Raw genomic sequence first — 20,384 nt, 5'->3', positions numbered from 1 at the left:
GCACACGGATGAAATGTACTAAAAAAAAAAACATTACAAAATTATCAACAATGGAGGACCCCCCCCCCCCACCCCACCCCACCCCCCCAAGTTAAAACAAAAGTGGTCCAGAGTTGTTAAAACTGGAAAGTGCTTTGGTTTTCAGGCATCTGGAAAGTAAAGGCGTCTGCAGTGGCCTCAGGAACAACAGACTCTTCATTCTGAATGACAAGAGAGACGAGAGAGAAGCGCAGAAGGATTAACCCTCAAGTTCTCAGTGTTGAGGAAATGGTTTCATGGACATGGAATGTGGAAAGTCTGCACACCAGAGCCATTTCAGCTAAGATGGGGCCTGTTGGACATTACGTAACATCAGGGGCAAATCATGTTAGGATAACAATGCTTCAATTGAGACCTGCCAACTGATTTTTCTGTGGAGAGGCAAAAACATCACTCAAAATACTGGTGGTAGTCTGGAGGTGGCTATCTTGGAGATTGGAGTCACATTGTCATGGGTGGCACCTGGTAACCCTGACCGCAGCCGAGTTTTTGGACCTCATCTCCAAGAGTTCATCTTGAACCCCAACAGTGTTGCGTGAATGGGGTTACAGAAGTCCTGCTGAGTCAGACAAGCTCATCCTAATTTGTTGCACACAGTCCAGTGTTTGTGCATCAGGGCTGTTTGGGTTAGCCACAACAGAGACATTCGAGCTGGTGTTAGATCCTAGGATGAAGCGGTGACGCGGGAACAAGCTTGGCAGCCCTGCCTGGGACTGTTGTTGGTGGGGGTCGTTAGTGAGCAAATTGTGAATATCGTTTCAATGAAGGGACATCAGTTTGAATGTCTAAACACCTACATTTTTGCCAAAAGACGCCTGAGACATACATAAACAGTAGAATTACAGCTTTGGCTGTGCCATATCATACCATTCTAAATAATACCAGTATACCGTTTTACTTTTTGCCTCTACTTCATTCTGTAACAGTGCCATATTTAATGAATGGAAAAAAATGAAAATCTTCTTACCTTTGTAGACCCACATCTATCTCAGGCTACCTTTGAACCACGCCCTGCGCTACCGTAATTACTTGGCAAAGAACTGTGTTCTGTCACATTCCTTGATAAATATAGCTCACCGATGCCCTTTATACCAATGACAGAGGCGAAAATTAATAGACAGTAATTACTTCAAGTGAAGTCACCATTACTCACCTCCTCAGAGAAGTATTTCTCTATAATGTTGACAGAGGCTTTATAGACTGCTTCACTGGGATGAGACTGCAGCGCTTCAATCTTGTCCAAACCACCCATCTCCTCAATCATTAGGCACAGTTTGTGAAGTTCTCCAGTTTTGCCTGCCATCTGTGGAGAAAGGACCAAAAAATACAACAAGCAAACAAACAAAACAAAAACATTAGATTTAGATGGTTTCGGTGCCCATAAAGAATGAACATTTGAATCCCATTTGCTGGTAAAATAAACTGGAGTGTAAACGTGACCAGTATTACATTCACCACGTCACGTTTCTAAATGTCAGAAAGCCATTTTATGAATTGAAGTTATTTCCCGAGGAACAAAACACAAAGGCGTATGTGTGCGTAAGGGGTGCGGGTAAAAGCTACTTGGTTTTTCAGTCTAATATAGTACATTCTTCTACATTCATTAAGAATATAATCCATCCCCTAATTCCTGTACATGGTTGGTCCCCTTAAAAAGCCTTTGCACAAGTTTGCTCAAGCTGCCTGTCACATTGCAAGATTTATGATTTATTTCATAAATCTAAAAATCAGAGATGGGGTGAATTTCCAGTCTGAGGAAGGGTACCTTTGTTCGAAACTTTACTGCATAATAAAACCCTTAAATCAAGCTTTCTGGTGTGCCGATCTTTTTCCTCTCCAAACTTGATCATTTTTTGAACCCAGAACCCACCGAGGAATGTGCATGCCTTCATGGTGTGAATTACCAGAATCAAACAGTACAGGAATGAAACGTATCTGCCATCATTTTGCCGCTCGAGTTTGTCATATTTTGGGCTGTGAAATGTTAATCTTGTTCATTTTTGTGTTATTTTGTGGTTACGCGTCCATTCGTTTTAAATTAAATCAACAATAAATCTCAAAGGTCTTTCCAATGTCAGTAAACACAAAGCAGCAGTCCACTGAAAAGGCAGCAACTGCACTGAAAATGGAAGCATGTCAACTTATTTTAAGAGTTGATGTCATACCTGTAAAATATTGTGAACTGCATCCATGATGACCAAGAGGATTTTGCCCTCTTTAGCGGTGAGCAAGTTGAGCAGAGGCTCCAGCACACCACAATGGACTAGGTAGACAATTTGCTCGACTGTTCCGCCACTGGTATAATTAGTCACAGCCCACACTGCCTCCTTCTGGGTCTTGTAGTCCCCCTGAAAAGAAAATACATATTTGAGCAAGAAAAATAGTCAGACGAGAGGAACTAAAGATGGACTAAAAGACCATCAGAACTTGCCATATGTCAAAAAAAGGACTACAAGATAAATTATTGATTTATTTAAAAGATGGGTTGTAGTAAAGTAGGTAAGGAATAATGGAACTGAGCATAAGCAGGTGGATATATAAAATCAGGTTATATTAAATAACGGAGGATAATTTCTACAGCTGGATTTTACGTCTTGTGTTTGCTGATGGTAGCTGCAGTCGAACCAAAGCGGCACAACTAAAAAAAAAAACCCACGAGAGGTAAATGACATTGATCAAGTGATTGAGCAGGTAAGTAGAGTTGCTGGAGAGGCGCAGGCGGGGCATGAGCAGAGGTTGTCAGCCGACTATCACATCTGGTTTATTTGAAAAGGGCTGTGCAAAGGACTCAGTTCATGCCACCCGCCAGTGTTGCAGAGAATTGACACAGTGGTGTGGTGCAATTGCACAAGACCATTCTCCCGTTTGAGCCAACCGTCCCACGGGAGGAAAGGACCCAAGTTGCCACAGAGATGAAGAGGCTCGAGTATTGGGATATTGCTGCTGAGTGCAAGGAGGCGGTCTCGAAAATCATGGTCTATCTGGTATAAGTGGGATGTCATGATCAGCTGTTCGCCTCATGACTGACATGGGAGTAACTGAAGCAAACCAGTGGAAGGCCCTCAAAGGCTTAACTGAAGAGGTTGAAAGGGGCATTTTTTGGGTAGAGCTGTGGAGGAAGGACAAGTGTTGTGTCGGAGCAACCCTGAGCACAAGGGCCTGCAGGAGGAATCCTCACCATAGCTCTGCCATCAGGAGATGTTCTGGGTTTAAAGGAGCAAAACACTGTAGCTCTGTAGTCCCCAGCTGAACCCTGCCACTAGCCACCCATTAGGCAGCACTATAACTTGGCAGGTGAACACCAACATGTATAATCACTGTCATTTCTGGTAATCCAGATTGTGAATGGAGCAGTTGGAGACTGGAGGACAGCCACGAGAGACCGCACCAGGAGCGGGCACCTGTTAACCCAACCCCCCAGTCTCCAAAATAGACACCCAACACTCACTACAAATTCTAAGGAGAGAAAACAACCCACAGGCCCTCACAGAGGCAGAGTGAAAGATGGGCCTCATCACACAGATAACATTCAAATCACAGGATCAGACATGAACAAGAAAAGCCTAAATATGGGTGTGGGTGGCACAAGATGACCACATTCAGGCGACTTTGAATTCACCAGGACAGAATGAGGTGGTAAGGGAATCTACAGCCGCAGCCTTGCGCTGCAGCCTTGCGCTGCAGCCTTGCGCCGCAGCCTTGCGCCGCAGCGTCAGATCAGACAAGAGGGACCAAAGGCCTGGTTAATAACCACAGTGCCAACAGACCCATAATCGCTGGGGGCACAGTCAGTGGAGGAGAACGGCCCTGTGGCGGAACACGACCCACCGTCTGGGAGCACATAAGACATGTACCCACTTGTCCTGAAAGACCATAGCCAACAAGGAAAGAGAAAGAAAATCAAGAGGCTGAATACAGGCGAGCCAATAGCATGGCAAAACCCAGACCCAGACCTCTGTGAGATACTTGGGAGGACTCTTCAAGTGAGTGCAGGGTCAGGGTTCAACCTACTGGGGGACACTCTTACCAGGTATGTAAAATCCACTGAGCCAAGACAGAAGGTGAGGTGAGAGAGAGAAATCGAGCAGCTGCTGTATCGGTGGCATCAGCTCTGATAGGGCTGGAGGAAAGCAACACTGGGTGAGAGAAGGTCTGAAAGTGCTGCATGAGGAGGTCAAGCAGAGGCTAACAGGCCAGCGGAGGGCAGAGCACATCCAAAAGCAGAGGAAGAAGAAGGCAAGTGAACAAGCCAGCTTCTTCAAGAACAGCTCCAAGTATGTCAGGCAGCTGCTGGAGGAAGCAAAGAATTGGAGGCTGGACATCACTAGTGAGGGCCTGGGGGAAGCCCTATAGTAACCCAGCAAGGACAGAACCATCAGGTTCGCCAGGCCACGCGCCTTGCCAGGCCTTGCCAGGCCTTGAATGCTTTTTTGTTGTTGTTGTTTTTTAAACATTTACGACTTATTTGCCAACACAGTGATTATGTGCTATAGACAACTCTTCCATCAGTATAACCTGACCCATTCAGAACCATTCTGTATTTTCTGTCTGTCTACTTGTGCAGTCTGACCTGTCGGAGAATCTCCACCAGGATAGGAACCAGACCTGCATCAACAACTTCCTGGATCTGGCAGTCCTTGCCAGCAGTGATGTTGGACACTGCCCAGGCTGCTTCTTTCTGGATGTTGGGTTTTTGGTTCCTCAGTAGGTTAGGGAGCATGGTCAAGGCTCCTGCGTTGAGGACACACTGGGTCTGCTCGTCTGTCCCGGTCACTATGTTGCCCAGCGACCGCAGGGCTGGAGTCTGGGAGGGTCACAAGAGCAGGTCAGTTACTAAGAGTACTCGCAGTTAAGGAACATTAGATGATGGATTTCACAATCGGGTTCAAAATTGGAAGCTACTAACAGTGAGAAGAACAGCAGCTATAAGATAACAATACCAGACCAACTTAACTGACTAATAATGTTCACAAATTTTTAAGTATCATATCATATAAACAAGGTTGGGGCTCAGTTTGACACAGAACATCTGGGATCTGCAACTAAATGATAAAGGTGACTCATCATACAGTTAATTGGATACACTAGAGTTTGGGTAAAAATTCAGGAGTATAGTGGGTGGTGTGAGAGAACAGAGGACTAGTTCTTCCTACAAGTTCAAAGTTGCAATGTTCCAAATAGTTACAAATACGTATATGAACATTTTAAGCAATGGAACAGTAAAAACCCTCTCAACTTGCACTTTTAAATGCCACAATCAACATTTAGTTTGAGTTTTCCAACAGTGATCAGTCCCTCACCACTATGGAAAGCTCTCCACAGGCTAGCAGCTGCACCAGGCGCGGCACCGGGCCAGCCTTCACCACCACGTCTATCCTCTCATTGGAGCCATCGGTCATGTAGGATAGAGCCCAGCAAGAGTCAGCAAGGACTTCCTTGTCATGGTGATGAATGAGACGCATCAGAGCTGGAAGGAGCTGTCGTATTGCCGTCAAAGGAGGTGCTGGGTTCTTGCTCCGACACAGGTTGGACAGCGTCCAAGTGACATTACGCAGGAAGCAGGGCTGGCATGGTGGGTTGAGGTAAATGTTATTTTACAGCCTCAAGCTGTCCATTTAATACGAAAATATATGAAGAGTAATAAGTATAGTGAAACTGACAGGACTTCTAGTAAAAAAGCTGTCTCAAAACAGAATAAAGACAACATTTGAATAGTCAGCTGAGGGTGAAACAAGACAAAACCAACAACAGAAAATGAGCAGCATCACTTGGAACTGTGTCTGGGCCAAAAAGTTGTGCTTGAGCCCACCTTTCTTACAACACAGACCGCAGTCAAGGTGGGCGGTGTTTACTTACCTTCATGTTTGTATCAATATGTCAGCATTCAATGAGGTATTCTTTGTAAAGGTGGCAAATGACCATTCGCTGTGTATAATTCACATTAGCGTAAAGTGAAATACAAAAAGAGACTATGGAGTTAATTTGTTTGTTGTTGTTACTGTTTCGGAACTGAATTGAGAACACGAGCGTATTGTAATAAAAAGAAATGCATGAAGAGCGACCAGTCTTCCCCCCTTCCTGTGTCCTGACCGACACCCATCGTGGATGCTGAATCAACCTAAAGAACTTGCCCCTGGTCCCATAGCTCCATTATACACTATCAGTCCATAGAAATAGTCAAAATGACGTTGAACTAAAAAAAAAAGTCACTAATGATAAAAAATTAAATGGACCTTCAGTACAAAACTTGCAGTGTGAGTGATTGTGGAGTCACCCAGTACACAACACCACAGTCCAGATTGCTGACTGCTTTTGCTGTTGAGCAAAATCAATTTATAGACGTCTCTACAGGGTGCAATAGGGTTCTCAATAATACATTAACTTTTTATCAAGTGTAAACACATACACACTACATGCTGGGGCGATAAGCTTTGTTGGCACAGTTCAGCTGGGACACGTCTTATCAGGAGTGACATTATCTGTGGTCTGCTGACACTTAGAAAAACACTAAAATAATAAAATCCTTCCAAAAGTTCCAGCACAAAACACAACTAATTATTTTGTTACCGACAGGAAAGTCATGATAATATAATACCAATGTTTCTCTTAACCCCAGCAATGGAATGATTTTTGAAAGAAACTTACAGTAAAAAAAGACAGGTCAGGAGTTGCCAGCAAGCTGAGGAGTGGCTGCAGGCCACCGTGTTCTATCACCAGGTCTCTGTAGTTGGGTCCATCACCTACATTCAGAGGAAGAATACACAGCAGGTGTAATAAACTAAATATTTTATGTCAAATATACAGTAGGTTAAGATAAAAATGCTACGTTTGGTTGAGTGTGTCAAAGGTTAATGTCCATCTGAATAAATTGAGAAACAAATTAGTGCCAATAAGTGCTGATGCTGTGATCACTACGATGACCATGGCATCCATATCACCACGCATAAATTCCCTTTAGTCAAGGAATCCCTGAAGTCTTGGTGTTTTGTGACACACTGTTTTTACAAGAGAATCCCACAAACGTCTGATCAACCCACCAAGAGGCTGAGGAGACAGTATGGAACAGAGCTCTCCAACAAACTGGTGGGGAGGACTGGGTTGAAGCAGTTTCAGGCAGGCCTGGCTAGAATCGATCACAGCCAGCTCCTGGGGAGGGACATGGTGTGGGTCACCTTTTAAAGGAGGGGAACCTGGAGCTTGAAGTTAAAGTTAGAGTTAAATTCGCTCATTTATAATAAGTACGATGGACTGAAAAGCCCCCCAAAAATGGCTGGAGGTGCAGAAAAAGACCTGCCGGTCCTTAAACTGAGAAAGCCCGTCGATCAGCCACTGAGGGAAGTAAGCGCAACACCCCCACAGACTGGAGGAGGACTATCCAGACTGAGGCTGACTGAGTGTTTGTTAAGACTGCAGCGCCTCTAACTGAGGGTCAGCAGGTCGGCAGGGTCAGGTTAGGAAGAACGGTTGAGAGAAGGAACACACTGTTATTCTAAAGCCAACTCAAACTAAAGAAAGGGGATGGTGGTGTCTGAGGTGGCAAGAATAGCGTAGAGGACTTATAAGATTAGGGCTGAATCGTACGGATGCAAGGGAAGGTGGACTATTTGGGACAGGATTGGTGACAGGAGGATCCGTTAGTCCAGTGGCAAGGCTCCGCTTCCTTATCAGGCCAAACAACTACAACATACTTCCCTGTAATTGGAACCTCCACTGGTGGTTTAGGAACAAGAAACGCGACTCACTCTGAAATGCTCCCAATGTGAGTCTCCAGCACATCTTGTCAGAACACAAGGCTGTGCTTTCGATCAGGTACTTAAGTAAGTTAACCGAGGAGATGGAGGAGCATAGACTAGAAACTTTGTCAGGGACTCAAAATAACATATGCAATGGAAACGAAGGAGGATTTGTAGTATTTGGATCTGTTGTATATTTTTTTCTGCACAGAGAACGTTGCGCATACTTCGAATTCTCCTTCAAAGACTCCAGATCAGTCTGCGAACAAGAGGCAGCCCTATCATATAAAGGTGGAGGAAGGAGAAGCCAGAGGCCTGGAGAAACACAAAGGCACTTTTCCTATAACCAGGAATATGAGAGTCCAACTCAACTAGGGTCTCTCCAGTTGCCTGGCTAGATCACCATCATATCACTAAGATTGTGGTGTGGTCCACTGAGGCAAAAGCTGTACTGCGTATTGACCTGACAGTTCAGTGGGAGGAAGCGGCTGAGGACGCCTTCAAATGAACAAAGAGCAAATTCTCAGAACTGGCAGCAGAGAAGGTGGCTAGAGACCATTGTTTACCCAGCAACAGCACCAACAGAAGTACCTCACACACACACACACACACAGATCTCACATATTGTCAGTCAACTGTACCTGCAATGTTACCAAGGGCCCAAATGGCCTGCTCACTGATGTGGGGGTGGGGTGATGACACCAGGTTGATGAAGGCTGGAATGGCACCTCCCTCCACTACAGCAGTGGTCTGGTCTGAGGTGCCTGATGCGATGTTTGTAAGAGCCCAAGCTGCCTCGAACTGGATGGGAGGGTATTCTGACTGTGCCAGAAAACTAACAAACTTTGGGATGAGGCCAGCATGAATGATGACATCAATAGGTGGGTGAGTTTCTCTGGAGAGAAGTTTTCTGTACATCAGAGAGGGAGGATGAATAAACTGTAGCCATGTTGAATGTCTTCAGTGTCTTGCAACAACTCACCGGAGACTCCAAAATACACTGATAACTCACTTGAAGCGAGTAGTATAGATTGTGTTACATTTACATCTATTAAATAATGCTGTAAATTACTTCACCTGGCTGCTTGTGTTGCCTGCAGCTGATCTTGAACATTCGGGCTGTTGACACCTTTTTCAATCTCGGCCAAAGACCAGAGCTGAAGACACCACAAACATAGACACAGAATAGAATTACACACCTGCCCCACAAACCGGGTCACACAGCAGTTAAAAATAACCCATAGCATTGGAACATGGTTGGAATATATTTAGGTGGTGGTGGGGTTATGTTATCAGGACACTGCAGTTCAAGCGTAAATTGGCACAGTCATCAGACATGTAAGTTAAATTTCTGTTTCACTTTTGGCCATCCTGTGAAAACAGCTCACTGTTTTAATAACAGCATGAGACATTATGGTGAAACGTAAAAATAAACTCTTACTCCATATAATGATAATCGTTCATTAGACATTAGAACACAAGGAGAGCTCTTTCATACATTTTAGATGCGTCCTGTTCACTCTGTCCAGCCAGAGAAAGACGCTAGAAAGCGTGTGAAAGGATGTCAAACGATTTTAAACGTTACCTGTCCGTTTGGACCGTTTTCTTTGAGATCAGATGTCTCATCTTCAAGGCTGTGGACATTCCTCCTCTTCAGTATCTGGTCGTCTTTTCTTGCTTTTCGGAGCTCGACGTTTACTTCCGCTCTCCTGCGCCTTAACTCCTGAAACCCGTCAAATATAAAACAGGATGTAGCTGACGTTACACTGCCTCGGTCACTTACCGGCAAGAGTCATCACAAGTGCGGTAGCTTACATCGGCTTTTCCTTTGTTTTTGAACTGGCTGAGTCGAGCTCCGCTTTCGATACCAGCTGACATTGCTGACCGATGAGCAAGGCAATCCCACAATTAACACGCTGTTAAAAAAAGAAAAAAAGGAAATATTAAACATTACAAAGTAGCTTCCTCTGGTTAGCTTTGTGGTAGCTAGTTGGCAAGAGGGAGCTTGTCTACTAGCCAGGCCGGTTATCTAACACCATGTGGCGAACGGAGACTTGTAAATATTTTACCAACATTGCCAAACCGGCACATAGACATAAAAAAGCTTAAATAAATGAATATCAAATCAGTTGAAGTTAAGAAATCAGTTTAAAGCGTAGATAAAACAAAAGAGCACCAGCAACGTGCTTACCGTACAAATGTCTTGTTTTTTTTTCGCCTCACCACTCAAATGACGTCATTTATATACCGCCCATTTTTCATGACTTTTGATTGGTCAGTTGGACTACAAGCTCCTCCCCACTACTCCACTGTCCTTCGAGAACAAAAACCCGTATTAAACAACAAAGCCGTTGTCAGAGGCAACCGGCGTTAGTGTCGCGAGATAATAGGACTGCGTCTTATTTGACTGATCTGGAGTCTCTGAGGGAGAACTCGTAGTATGCGCAACGTTCTCTTTGTCCAAAAAAAGTAAACGACAGATCCAAATACTAAAAAACGTCCTTCGTTTCTATCACATATGTTATTTTGATTTTTATATGCAGTAATTTTCTGGAACGTGAACGTAATGACCCAGTGGCCTAATGGATAAGGCATCAGCCTCCGGAGCTGGGGATTGTGGGTTCGAGTCCCATCTGGGTCGCATTTAACTTCATTTTCCGGAATCCACGGTGTTTCGGTTCAGTTACCAATGAAAAATCTTGAGCAACGGCTGTTCTGATAAGGACTCCTACCAAACGTCATTTCTGACAGTCTACTGATAGTCACGACTATTACATCAATTACCAGTGACTCATAACCCCATCACAATCACAGGCCTTCAGCTGGATAGTATCACACCAGGGATCATATAACTTAAATTTGGCAAACATAAAACAACATAGTCTACCTGTCTTTTATTTAACCAGAGTGCCAATCTATCTATCTATCTATCTATCTATCTATCTATCTATCTATCTATCTATCTATCTATCTATCTATCTATCTATCTATCTATCTATCTATCTGTCTGTCTATGTGTCTGTCTATCCATTCGGCTGTCTATCCAAAAACAGCAAGAAATCTGTGCCTGAATGTGTGTATGCATGCATTGTTTATGACTTGATTTTCGAAACAGATGTTCATTTGATGTTTTTGTTGTTGTTCCATATATGTTCTTGAACCGTCAATGTACAATGGATAAATTTGTGTTTAGTTGTGTTTATTCTCTGTAGTTCTTTTATTGATTATTTTTGATTCTATGTTATCCTTCAAATTATGCTGTGTTATTTGCGTGCAATTACATGTAGTGTTGCAGTTTATCACTCTAGCCACTAGAGGGAAGTAAAGGTTACTACTTTTTTATACCATGCACTCAAATCACTTTTAATTAGAATCAAATTAAGATGAGCTCTTTAGCATCAACCTGGCCTTTTTCCTTTTCTTTGGTGTGTTTACAACAGGGATTCAGAAACCAATTGCATTATTAATTTGTATCATTTTGAACATGAATTTGTAGACCAATAATTATGTGAGTGCAGCACTCACTACATGGAATCCTTGTTAACAGAGGAGAACATCTAAATTAAAGTGATCTTTTTAATTGAAAACAATGAAACGGTTTTATTTAGAGTCTGAGTATGAATGAAAGGAGTGTCAGAGTGTTTGTGTCCGCGTTTAGGACGTCCCACCTCCCTCTCCATCCCATTTATAAAGGAGCCCTCCTCTGAGGCAGATCTCAAAGTGTGTCTCCAGGAACATCCAGGATGACCGGGATTACTCTCTTCCTCTTGTTTCTCCTGCTTCCACTTTACCAGACAGAGGAGCATGTCGTTAATGGTGAGTATGAACATTTCTTAAATGCTCAGATTAAAAGGGGGTTTCATTTTTTTTTTTTTTTTTTTTTTACGAGAAATACTGGCAGCCTGTATATGGACATTTGTGGTCTTTTTAAATTGGTTGAATTAAATCCTCTGTAGTGTATTATTAGATTTTGGATCTTTTTTCATCTTAATCCCTTTTTTTTTTAACCTGAAACATTTTTTTAAAAAAGGAAACAAGAAAAAAAAAAGGTTCAAAATCTATGATGGAACTTAAAGGGAGTCTTATGTTGTTTGCTTAATCCTGTAAAGAAATATTACCCACTTGGTTATTATTCTAATAACGATCTTTGATGGATTGGGGAATCTTATTACTTTGGTTCATTTCAAAGCGAATGCATTATCTGTAGATTTTTATCAAGGCACCCCTTGACAATCCAAACATCTTGTAAAGTCACATCGAGTCCTATTTCCAGATGAGGGTTGTTTTTATTTTCAAAAACATAAAAAGAAAATAGTGTGCGAAATAAATGGTTATTTTTCGAAGGTGAGCTTAAAGGAAATAAAGGAAGATTGAAGTTTGATGGAAGATCTTCAGGTGTTACTTAAGTTAGTTGAATCTCTTGCTGGAGGAGACTGGTATTGCCTTACACTGTATACAAATACAGAAACTGGGAAACTTAAGTGAACATTTTTGTCTGTCTTGACTTCAGAGCTGTACACGCTTATGGAAAAGGGTCAGGCGGGTTTTGTGGATCCAGCTCCGAGCAACCAGAGCAGGGTGGTTGTGAAAGAGCCGTCCCTGCCCATCAACGAACTTCTAGAGAAGAGCAGCAAGACTGGCGAGTCCAAATTCACCCTCCACCCTTTACCCTCTGCCATCTGGCCGAAGCACAGCGACCTGGCCCCCCTCCCTCGCCACCACAACAAGAGTAAGAAGGGTCCCAAGAGCGACCGTCTGATTGAGCTCCACACTGATAAGACCAGAGGAGAAGTAGCTGGTCTGCTTCCCAAAACCTCACTGACAGCACCTACAGCTGCTGCCACCAACCGCACCGGGCAGAAAACCATTCAGGATCCCCATCTGAGCATCAGTCCTCCTCAGCTGAGTGAGCCAGAGGGTCACCCCAATTCCAGACCCAGGGGTGCGCCTCACCCGCAGCCACATCAACCGGCCCTATCTCCACGAAGAGACCCCCCCAGCAGACGGCTGGACCCAGAGGAGAACCGCCCGGGGAAATCCAGCCTTTATCAGTCCAGTCTCAGCGCAGCGACTCGGAACAACAGCCGCCCATCTGTCATCTTCAACAGGCGCTCCTCCAGCCTGCTTTACCAGTTCGACATCCTGAGACGAGGTACGTGAGGATTTGTTGTGTCCTGACCCTGGAATCTGACCTGGGTATTAATACTGATTTAATTCTCTGAATTTAATTACAGGTTGTACTCTATCATTTTATAAACTCTCCTCTGGGGATTACATATTTCAATATATTCAAGTTATGCAAGACTCCGGTCAGCAAAGAAAATTTGTTGTGGTTATCGTGGCCTTTGAGATATTATATTACATACTTAAAATGTCCAATAATTCAAAGCAAATACAATGTTTCTGAGTCTTTCAAGGAGAAAGTACAAAAAAAATAATCAAAATACTGTACATTTTAAAATATTTAAAAATAACTGCTCAACAGTTCTGTCAGGGCGTCCTTGTGGCTGAAGGTTTTAAGCAGCTTACTCATGTTAATTCCTCATCTCTCTATTCCCATAGTTCCTGTCACTCTCCGCTGTCTTCTGTCTGATCGAAGCTGCGCGGCACCATCAGATAAACCTCTGCTTAAACTCTTCTGCCACTTAGACACCCTGGTGAAGTTGGCGTTCGAGTTCTCTGAGGTTCCACACACAGAGATGGTCTTTACCCTTCCTCTGACTACGATTACTGACACAAAGCAAAGAGAGAATGTTCTGATATTATAATTGGGATGGAAAATATATGGAAAAATGCTGCGCCTGGGTTTTCTAATGACAACCTTGTTCTTTCTCATGACGCCAGGGTAAAAGTCTGGCTCCTTATGGCCAAGGCCTCCTGTCTCACCCCTCTACACTGTCCTCTGTGCTTGTCTTCTCTGCAGAGTCCGACTTCACACATGATGCCTTCTGCATGAGCGAGTGCAGAAAAGAGAAGGATGAGAGAGAATATTACTGCTACAGTGAGTTTGGTATGTGAAAAACACAACCTAGTAGTCCCAACAGTAATTTCTACACGACCCCCGACCTTTTAAATCATTTTTGTCAATCATATGAAGATACGAATTTCTCTTTCTCTTCTCTTGTCCACAACAGCTGTCAACGGGATCGTCCACGACATTGACGTGTTGCGTAAAGGAATACGTCTCATTACGCTGATGGTGAGCAGTGACGGTTTCTACAAGATGAGTCGTCTCTACGTGACCCCAGATAGCTTCTTCTTCAAAGTACGTCTTCTGGTGCTGGACACCTACAAGTGCAGCAAGCCCTGTCCTGATATCAAGCTTGGTAAGTGAAGGTCCAGATCTGTCTTTGTTTGAAGGCTGCATATGTTGGTGTGAAAGAATGTGCAATAAGTTATCGTGAGGCTTTGTTGCACCGTTTAATTACAAATAAGTTTAATTTGACTGCTTGCAAAAAAAAAAAAACCCGCACAGTTCAAATTTGAACATTGACATAAACAGCATCACTTGTCTCTTTTTCGCGCAAATGTAAAATTGTCTGACTTTATCTTTCCTCCCATTTATTCTCCTTATTTTTTCCCAAGGTACCAGATATATTGTAATGGGTCAAATCTATCACCGGAGGCGCCATCTTCCCAATGACCTCCTGAACCTACTGGGGGGTAGACTGAAACCCGGGGACGGCCTCCTGAGAAGCAACAACTACGTTAAGCGATTCAACAAACGAAGGCACCAGAAAACCCTGGACGCCACCCGCTCCAGGTGTAGGTGAACATCAGACTATCGCCCCCTGCTGCAGGGGAAGAGACATTGCAGCATATGTGAACGGATCGTAACCAACCCTTCAGTATTGGGAAAGAAGGAAGACGTTTTACGGGAAGGAACGGATTTACTTTGATATGGACCGCTATGATGTATCTGTCTTTTTCTTTGTGATGTAAAACTCAGACAGCTTCCATTCGATGTTGATTTTATCCTATTTTGGGCAATAAAGAAGGACAGCCCGATGATATTTTCTCAAAATAGCTGATACTGACAACTCCACTTGAACTCCTCATTCATTCACGGCTGGTACATGAAGTCCCTGAAAGGCGAGGACATCAAATTGGCACACCTCTGAGGGGAAAGTTTCTGAATCACTCTGTACCATTTAGCATGAAATTTACAGAATGGAAATATTTTATTAATCTTGCACAAAGCAGCTGTGGTTCAGGAGCCAGAGCTCCCAGTTGCTCCAGTTGTTGGTCCGGCTGGCATGTAAACGGAGAAATGAGAGGCGTTTTGGGACAAGGGCGCCATATCCATTTAGAGGGATTTATGTGGCAATTTTTCAGATATTTTAAAATGCGTGAAACACGGTTTGTCCGGAAACTTTACAAGATCCTTCATCTCCATTATAATCCAGTAGGAATATTTTAAAAACTCGCACCCTTAGTTAACAATCGATATGAGGGCAGAATGCTGTTTTGCACTGAAGAGTATTGTTTTGCAGCAACCACCCTGGTGCATTATGTCACTGTGGTTGTTACTGGTAAGCAGGAAATGCACTATTATTGTTATTAAGGACCAGAGGGAGGGAATGAAGAAAAAGCAGCGGCAAACCCCAGTGGAGAAGAAGGAGGGAGGGGAAAAGGCGAGAGATCACAGGACCTTTCGCTTGTCATGAGAGCAGCTTATTTTTCTAACTTTAATTAGTCCACAATGATACGTCCATGAGAGTAGACTGGGACATCCAAAAAAAAAAGAGGCCATGCTGAATGAGGAGGAGGGTGTGTGATGTTGTCGGGACTTTGCCATAAATCTAATCGCGGGAATCTGATCCCGTCTGCACCTGGACACTTGGAAAAGGGCCTCGGACATAGCTGGCTCTTGTTTTCTTGTTTACACACAAACACATAGTCCTCTGGGACGACTGCGGCTCAAAGGGATTATTTGGGATGTTGGGGCAAAGTGGAAGAAAAATAAAGGTTATGTAAAATGACCTGAGGCGGGTGTTGAAGCAAGGAAGGGGGGGTTGTTGTTAGTCTGTGTCTTTATTCTCAAAGGGATGGCTTTTTATTTAATCCGAAATCTGGGGCTTGATAGTATGACTCTGAGCTCTTTTGATGAAAGGGAAAAGATTTGCACTGACTTATATTGCTTTACATGAACCCAATAAAAATGTATAATTGTTTTGTACTTCCTGAGAAATGTGTTTGTTCTCAAAACAACCCTCCACCCCAGCGATCACTCATATCTGCCAGCTTATTGAGATATCTGACATTGATCCTCATAATCATTCCCAGTTATTGCATGATAAGGCTCCCCCAGAGTAAGATGCTCTAATTAGAATTCAGTCTCATTCTTGCCTCGGGGAAGAGACTTGAGAAGTTGGATGTTGAGGCAGGAAAGGTTGAGCCTCTCTTCTCCCCCTCTGTCCATCTGTCAGCTCAGCCGGTTGGTTCCCAGGCTTGAAGAAGCCTCTATCTGGGATCGGCGCTGGAGGGAGCAGATGAAGGCAGGCAGGAAACAGGAGCCTGCTCCACATCTTGGCTACTATCACAGTGGGAGGACATTCCTCGCAGAGGATGTAGAGGAGGAGCAAGAGAGATGGGGTGGGGGGGTATTTCCACGTTGACTAATGTGTGATAGCCCCAAAGCCACAAGAGGGGAGTGAGAAGAAGAGACAATCGTGGTGGTATGAAACCACTTTGGGGTTGCGGTCGTCTGCTCTCAGCGTCCATTCAAGGCTCAGGATTCATTTTGTGTTTGGGGAAGAGATAAGGGGAAGCGGTGTGAGAGGACAGTGAAGGTCAACCTTGTAGGTGGTACCTAAGTGTCTTTTTTTTAGGAATGTGATCATAGGGGTGGTTTATACCAGTGTGTTGGAGGTCATGACCTTGTCGATCAAGACCACAAGGTGACCACTTACTTGGGGCCCCTCTAGCAAAAGCGAGTTGTGGGCACTGACTAACTCATTGCTTTCCTACTCTCTGTCCAGGTTTCATTAAGGTATGGAAGAACTCAATGTACATGTATGACCAGAGGACATCATGAGGTTGATAATGTCACTAAATGGTTAATATTCTCTTGTGCTCTATAGGATATCAAAAACAATTAAATTAAATTACCAGCAGTTGTCACGTGGTGATCCTGAGCCTTCAAGCCCGCCAGGGTTTGGAGCCCTGAGACAGTTCTGTCCTGTGCAATTGTCCTGTCACTTGATACAAATGTTCTCTCAAAAATAATTTAAAGAAAATAAAAATAAATTAAGGAGCAACATTATTCTTGTTTTGAAACAAGAGTTTAAATGATGTACGAACTGATGCCATAGGACATTAAAGTTGGCCAATCTCGTTAGCTCGTGCTTCATATCCCACACCCCAAAAGCAGCCAAGTTGGGTTGTCCACCGCTGTCAGGAGATGCTAACGTCTTTGGCATTAGTTGAGGGTGACATGCTCAATCTACCAGTTACACTGTAACACTCACCTGTTTTCACAAGCTTTGGTTGGACTCAAAGACTGAGATCACCGAGTTTCTTCTGTCAATCGACAGCTCTTGTCTGTTGCCCCCTCATGTTGCCACGGTATGGATGACACCACAGCCCAGGTATCATCAGAGTTTCCCTCTCTGCCCAGTGAAGAGCTTCAGAAAGTGACTCCCTGAACACAGCTGTTGTTTCTTCGCTCTGGAGTGACACAATATTGCCAGTTGACCAGTTCTGGAGAATTTGGCGTAGAGGAGGAGATTCTTAAATGATATAGTGTTGTCTATTTTGGATAAAATTGGTAGTATGGGTTAAGTATGGACTATACCTAACTTTGTGTTGGCAAAATTTTCCTAAAGCCCCTGAGTGAGTATATTGGTGTCCTCCAAGGCTCTGTTCTAGGTCCTTTTCTGTTTCTGTAGTCATTTTTATGACCATCTACATCCTCATATGCAGATGATGGTCAATTCTACATTTCTGAAGCCTCATGATGTCTCTGCCAATAAATACTCCCTGAAAAATCGAAGCCATGACGACCAGGCATGAATCTTTTACCAGTCACTCATGTTGGATTTGTTCTAGTTTTTCTAACCTGTGTCAGCAAAACATATCTGAATGGCTTGCAAGCTTTTTAAATCCGACCTCAGAAATCTGTTTTAGCGTCTTCAAAAGCAGCTTAGACTCACTTAACTCATTTTTTTCAATACTTTTTTTTTTTTTTTTACAGATTTCTGAATGTGAGAGACTTAATCATTTCCTACTGAAGAAGGATGTAACGGAATAAGAAATAGGCAAGACTTTTACAATAATACCCAAACATTGACACCTTTGTATGAAGAACTTGACCAAAGTAAGAAAATACACCTCCTTTGAAAACTGGTGTCAAAAACATTATTTATTATCTAGGATGAAATGTCCTATCAAGTAAAAAAGAGAATCTCTTCAGAGTTGCCACAATCTGTTAAAAACATAGAGTACTTTTTTTTTATAGCAGTTACATTTCTTTTAACATTACTCAAAAAACTGAGAACTTTTCATTGATATGAATAAATAATACAAGAAATGCAATGTCAATATAGAAGTTATGCTGAACTGGTTGGTTTCTTACAAAAAAAAAGAACTCTTTACAAGAGTTACTGTGCCACTCTACCTCATTCAAAACCTTTATGCTCACAATATGCAGCGCTTTAAATATAAAGGGCAATTTCACATAAATGTAGAGTTCACTTCAATTAAAGAGAAAAAAAAATAGTTAAAATATACAGGCGGGCTTAGTTGCTGGTTCAAAGAGTGAAAAATTAAAGTTTCTACTGCTCTAAAAATCTTTCATTTCTAAACATTTTGGACAGCCGTCATATACAGATAATACAAACAGTGGATGAAGCACGTCATCACCAGATTACATGTGATGGACATTTGTGTGAAAACACACACACACACACACACACACACACACACACACACACACACACACACACACGGACAAGAAGACAGAAGCTACATTTTCTCTCAACTCTGCTTAGAAACACATCAAATAAAAAACAAAACAAACTTTGAGACAACTGTAGTCTTGTGACTTCTCCCCTCCTAAAAAACCCCCCCCCCCAAAAAAACGGATAGTCACAAATCACAAAAGTTCCCAAATATGCTAAAAATGCAGCTATAAAATTTTAATACAAACCCCAACAGTACAAAGACTCCCCAGTCTCACTCAGATTTTACTCCCACACATGCTGCCACAGACCGCAACATAACTGAGCTGATGAGTGGAAAAAGTCTATTATCCAATTACAAAAACCATACTTTAGTGTGAGTTGAGAGACACATGTGAGCCAACCTGTCAACTTCGATGAAATATGCTGGAAGAAGGGGCTGATAGACAAGAGGAGGGGGACCCGACAGAGGGGAGGTACAGTACATGTGGGTTTAGTAAACCTTCCCTGAAGGCCGACAACTTTCACCAGTCTTGTTTCCTCGATTCTTGACAAGTTTCATGGACATTATTCACTTGCATATCACCAGAACACAAGAACAACAACAACATCAACAACAACAAAAAAAAAAAAGGTCAGAGGAGCGGGATGTGGTGGGTGGAATGGCCTGTCCTGGGAGTTTTTCCGCTTTAAATTAATAAGAAATTTAAGCTGCCCTCAGATGAAATACAGACCCCTGAATTACTTGAGTGAGCAAGATGTCCCTCCCCCCTCATATGTCTGAGTCAATGCCGCTATTTTTATAGAAAAAAAAATATTTTTCAGAAATATAGCTTCTGTTACAGATAGAACATTTCAGCAGCAGGCTACCGTGACCAGGAATGTTGTAAAAATATGACAGTTTCAGTGTGGCACAAGATGGATTTCATACTTGGTGCAACTCCAGATAATGCTTTTACAGTCAAACTAATCAGGCGTGTGTGAAGAAGTAAGCTGAACTAAGTCGATCTGATCAGTTTCTTTGGGGCATTTTCTGGTTGGAACGAAAAGCACAAAATGAGCCAGTAAAATGCTGCTTTGAGGCATGCAATTTAAAAAAAATATTGAATGGTAAATAAATGAACTCCAACTGCAGATGAAACCCGCAAATTAAGACTCAAGTGAAGCAGGTATTTCATGTTCACTGCACGCCGTCAACATTTGACACAGGGACCAGGCTCTTATGGAACAGTTGTATGAGTTGTTCAGAGTGACAGGATGAAATGAAAGTTGCACCTCTGGGAAGGAAGAAAGCATTCCTATATAGGATACATAAAGTTAGTGATCAGCTACAGAGAGTCTGCCACTGCTGCCGCTGAATCAGCAGTTTCATCTGCCATTTCACTCCCATCTGGATCTTTTCTTTCACAGAGAGGCTGGATGGAATCAACAGTCCCTGGTCCGAAGGTGTCCCGTCATGTCCCACTGACGCTTGTCCCCGATGGCTTTACAGTCCTCTTCTGTTCCCTTAGAGTGGCAGTATTGTAGAGCTTTTACCAGTGTGAGCTCTTCTCAGGCTCAGAAGCGGCTCGACTCGGAGCACAGGGTTGGGGGTGGGGTTTAATCAATCAGAGGAGGCTTATCTTTTTGACACATAGTTTTTAAGAGAGCTAAGAGGCTGCTGATTGTAGTTTGTTGTTATGAGACCTACAGAAATGGAAGAAAACAGTTG

The 20,384-nt window shown here is 43.1% G+C and overlaps 3 protein-coding genes and 1 non-coding gene across 7 annotated transcripts in view; 2 read left to right on the top strand and 2 right to left on the bottom strand.

Annotated features, from left to right (window-relative positions):
• Positions 1-61: 61 nt before the first annotated feature.
• Positions 62-10,095, bottom strand: LOC147257290 (importin subunit alpha-1-like). The gene is made up of 11 exons (XM_086211097.1): positions 9,964-10,095; positions 9,588-9,688; positions 9,358-9,495; positions 8,850-8,929; positions 8,414-8,682; positions 6,685-6,779; positions 5,340-5,603; positions 4,610-4,843; positions 2,205-2,387; positions 1,193-1,342; positions 62-200 (listed from the first exon to the last, which is right to left on the bottom strand). The coding sequence occupies exons 2-11, from the start codon at positions 9,648-9,650 to the stop codon at positions 117-119; spliced, it is 1,560 nt and encodes a 519-aa protein (XP_086067223.1). The 5' UTR covers positions 9,651-9,688; positions 9,964-10,095; the 3' UTR covers positions 62-116.
• On the top strand, positions 9,026-15,919 carry LOC147257288 (UPF0450 protein C17orf58 homolog). Its single transcript, XM_086211098.1, has 6 exons — positions 9,026-9,110; positions 11,431-11,588; positions 12,283-12,924; positions 13,696-13,782; positions 13,907-14,098; positions 14,358-15,919. Exons 2-6 carry the CDS (start codon positions 11,516-11,518, stop codon positions 14,543-14,545), a joined length of 1,182 nt encoding a protein of 393 aa, XP_086067224.1. The 5' UTR covers positions 9,026-9,110; positions 11,431-11,515; the 3' UTR covers positions 14,546-15,919.
• Positions 10,341-10,413, top strand: trnar-ccg (transfer RNA arginine (anticodon CCG)). The gene has a single exon. It is a non-coding gene; the product is annotated as a tRNA-Arg (tRNA).
• Positions 15,920-18,124: 2,205 nt separating the features above from the next.
• The window catches only part of LOC147257287 (nucleosome-remodeling factor subunit BPTF-like), a 42,848-nt gene continuing 40,588 nt past the window's right edge, over positions 18,125-20,384 (bottom strand). For all 4 annotated transcript variants that reach the window (XM_086211092.1, XM_086211093.1, XM_086211094.1 and 1 more), the window contains exon 35: positions 18,125-20,359. In XM_086211092.1, coding sequence (XP_086067218.1) covers positions 20,323-20,359 — 37 coding nt within the window. In that variant the 3' untranslated portion in view covers positions 18,125-20,322. The remainder of the gene's footprint in view (positions 20,360-20,384) is intronic.

This window comes from Aulostomus chinensis, chromosome 8 (genome assembly GCF_037954235.1).
Source record: "Aulostomus chinensis isolate RoL2024-O1b breed Wild chromosome 8, RoL_Achi_v1.0, whole genome shotgun sequence".
Taxonomy (NCBI): domain Eukaryota; kingdom Metazoa; phylum Chordata; class Actinopteri; order Syngnathiformes; family Aulostomidae; genus Aulostomus; species Aulostomus chinensis.
Note: the sequence above shows the minus strand (reverse complement) of the source record. Positions and strands in the feature narration are given on the sequence as shown.

What these genes read in the sequence shown, in the direction of transcription:
- LOC147257290 (XM_086211097.1), bottom strand. Translation starts at nt 9,650, where the DNA reads ATGTCAGCTGGTATCGAAAGCGGAGCTCGACTCAGCCAGTTCAAAAAC. An exon ending in CTGACCTGTCTTTTTTTACT is followed by an intron (nt 5,604 to 6,684) that starts GTAAGTTTCTTT and finishes CCACCATGCCAG; the next exon opens with CCCTGCTTCCTGCGTAATGT. An exon ending in GTGGAGAGCTTTCCATAGTG is followed by an intron (nt 4,844 to 5,339) that starts GTGAGGGACTGA and finishes TGACCCTCCCAG; the next exon opens with ACTCCAGCCCTGCGGTCGCT.
- LOC147257288 (XM_086211098.1), top strand. Translation starts at nt 11,516, where the DNA reads ATGACCGGGATTACTCTCTTCCTCTTGTTTCTCCTGCTTCCACTTTAC. An exon ending in GTTCGACATCCTGAGACGAG is followed by an intron (nt 12,925 to 13,695) that starts GTACGTGAGGAT and finishes TCTTCTCTGCAG; the next exon opens with AGTCCGACTTCACACATGAT. An exon ending in CTGTCCTGATATCAAGCTTG is followed by an intron (nt 14,099 to 14,357) that starts GTAAGTGAAGGT and finishes TTTTTTCCCAAG; the next exon opens with GTACCAGATATATTGTAATG.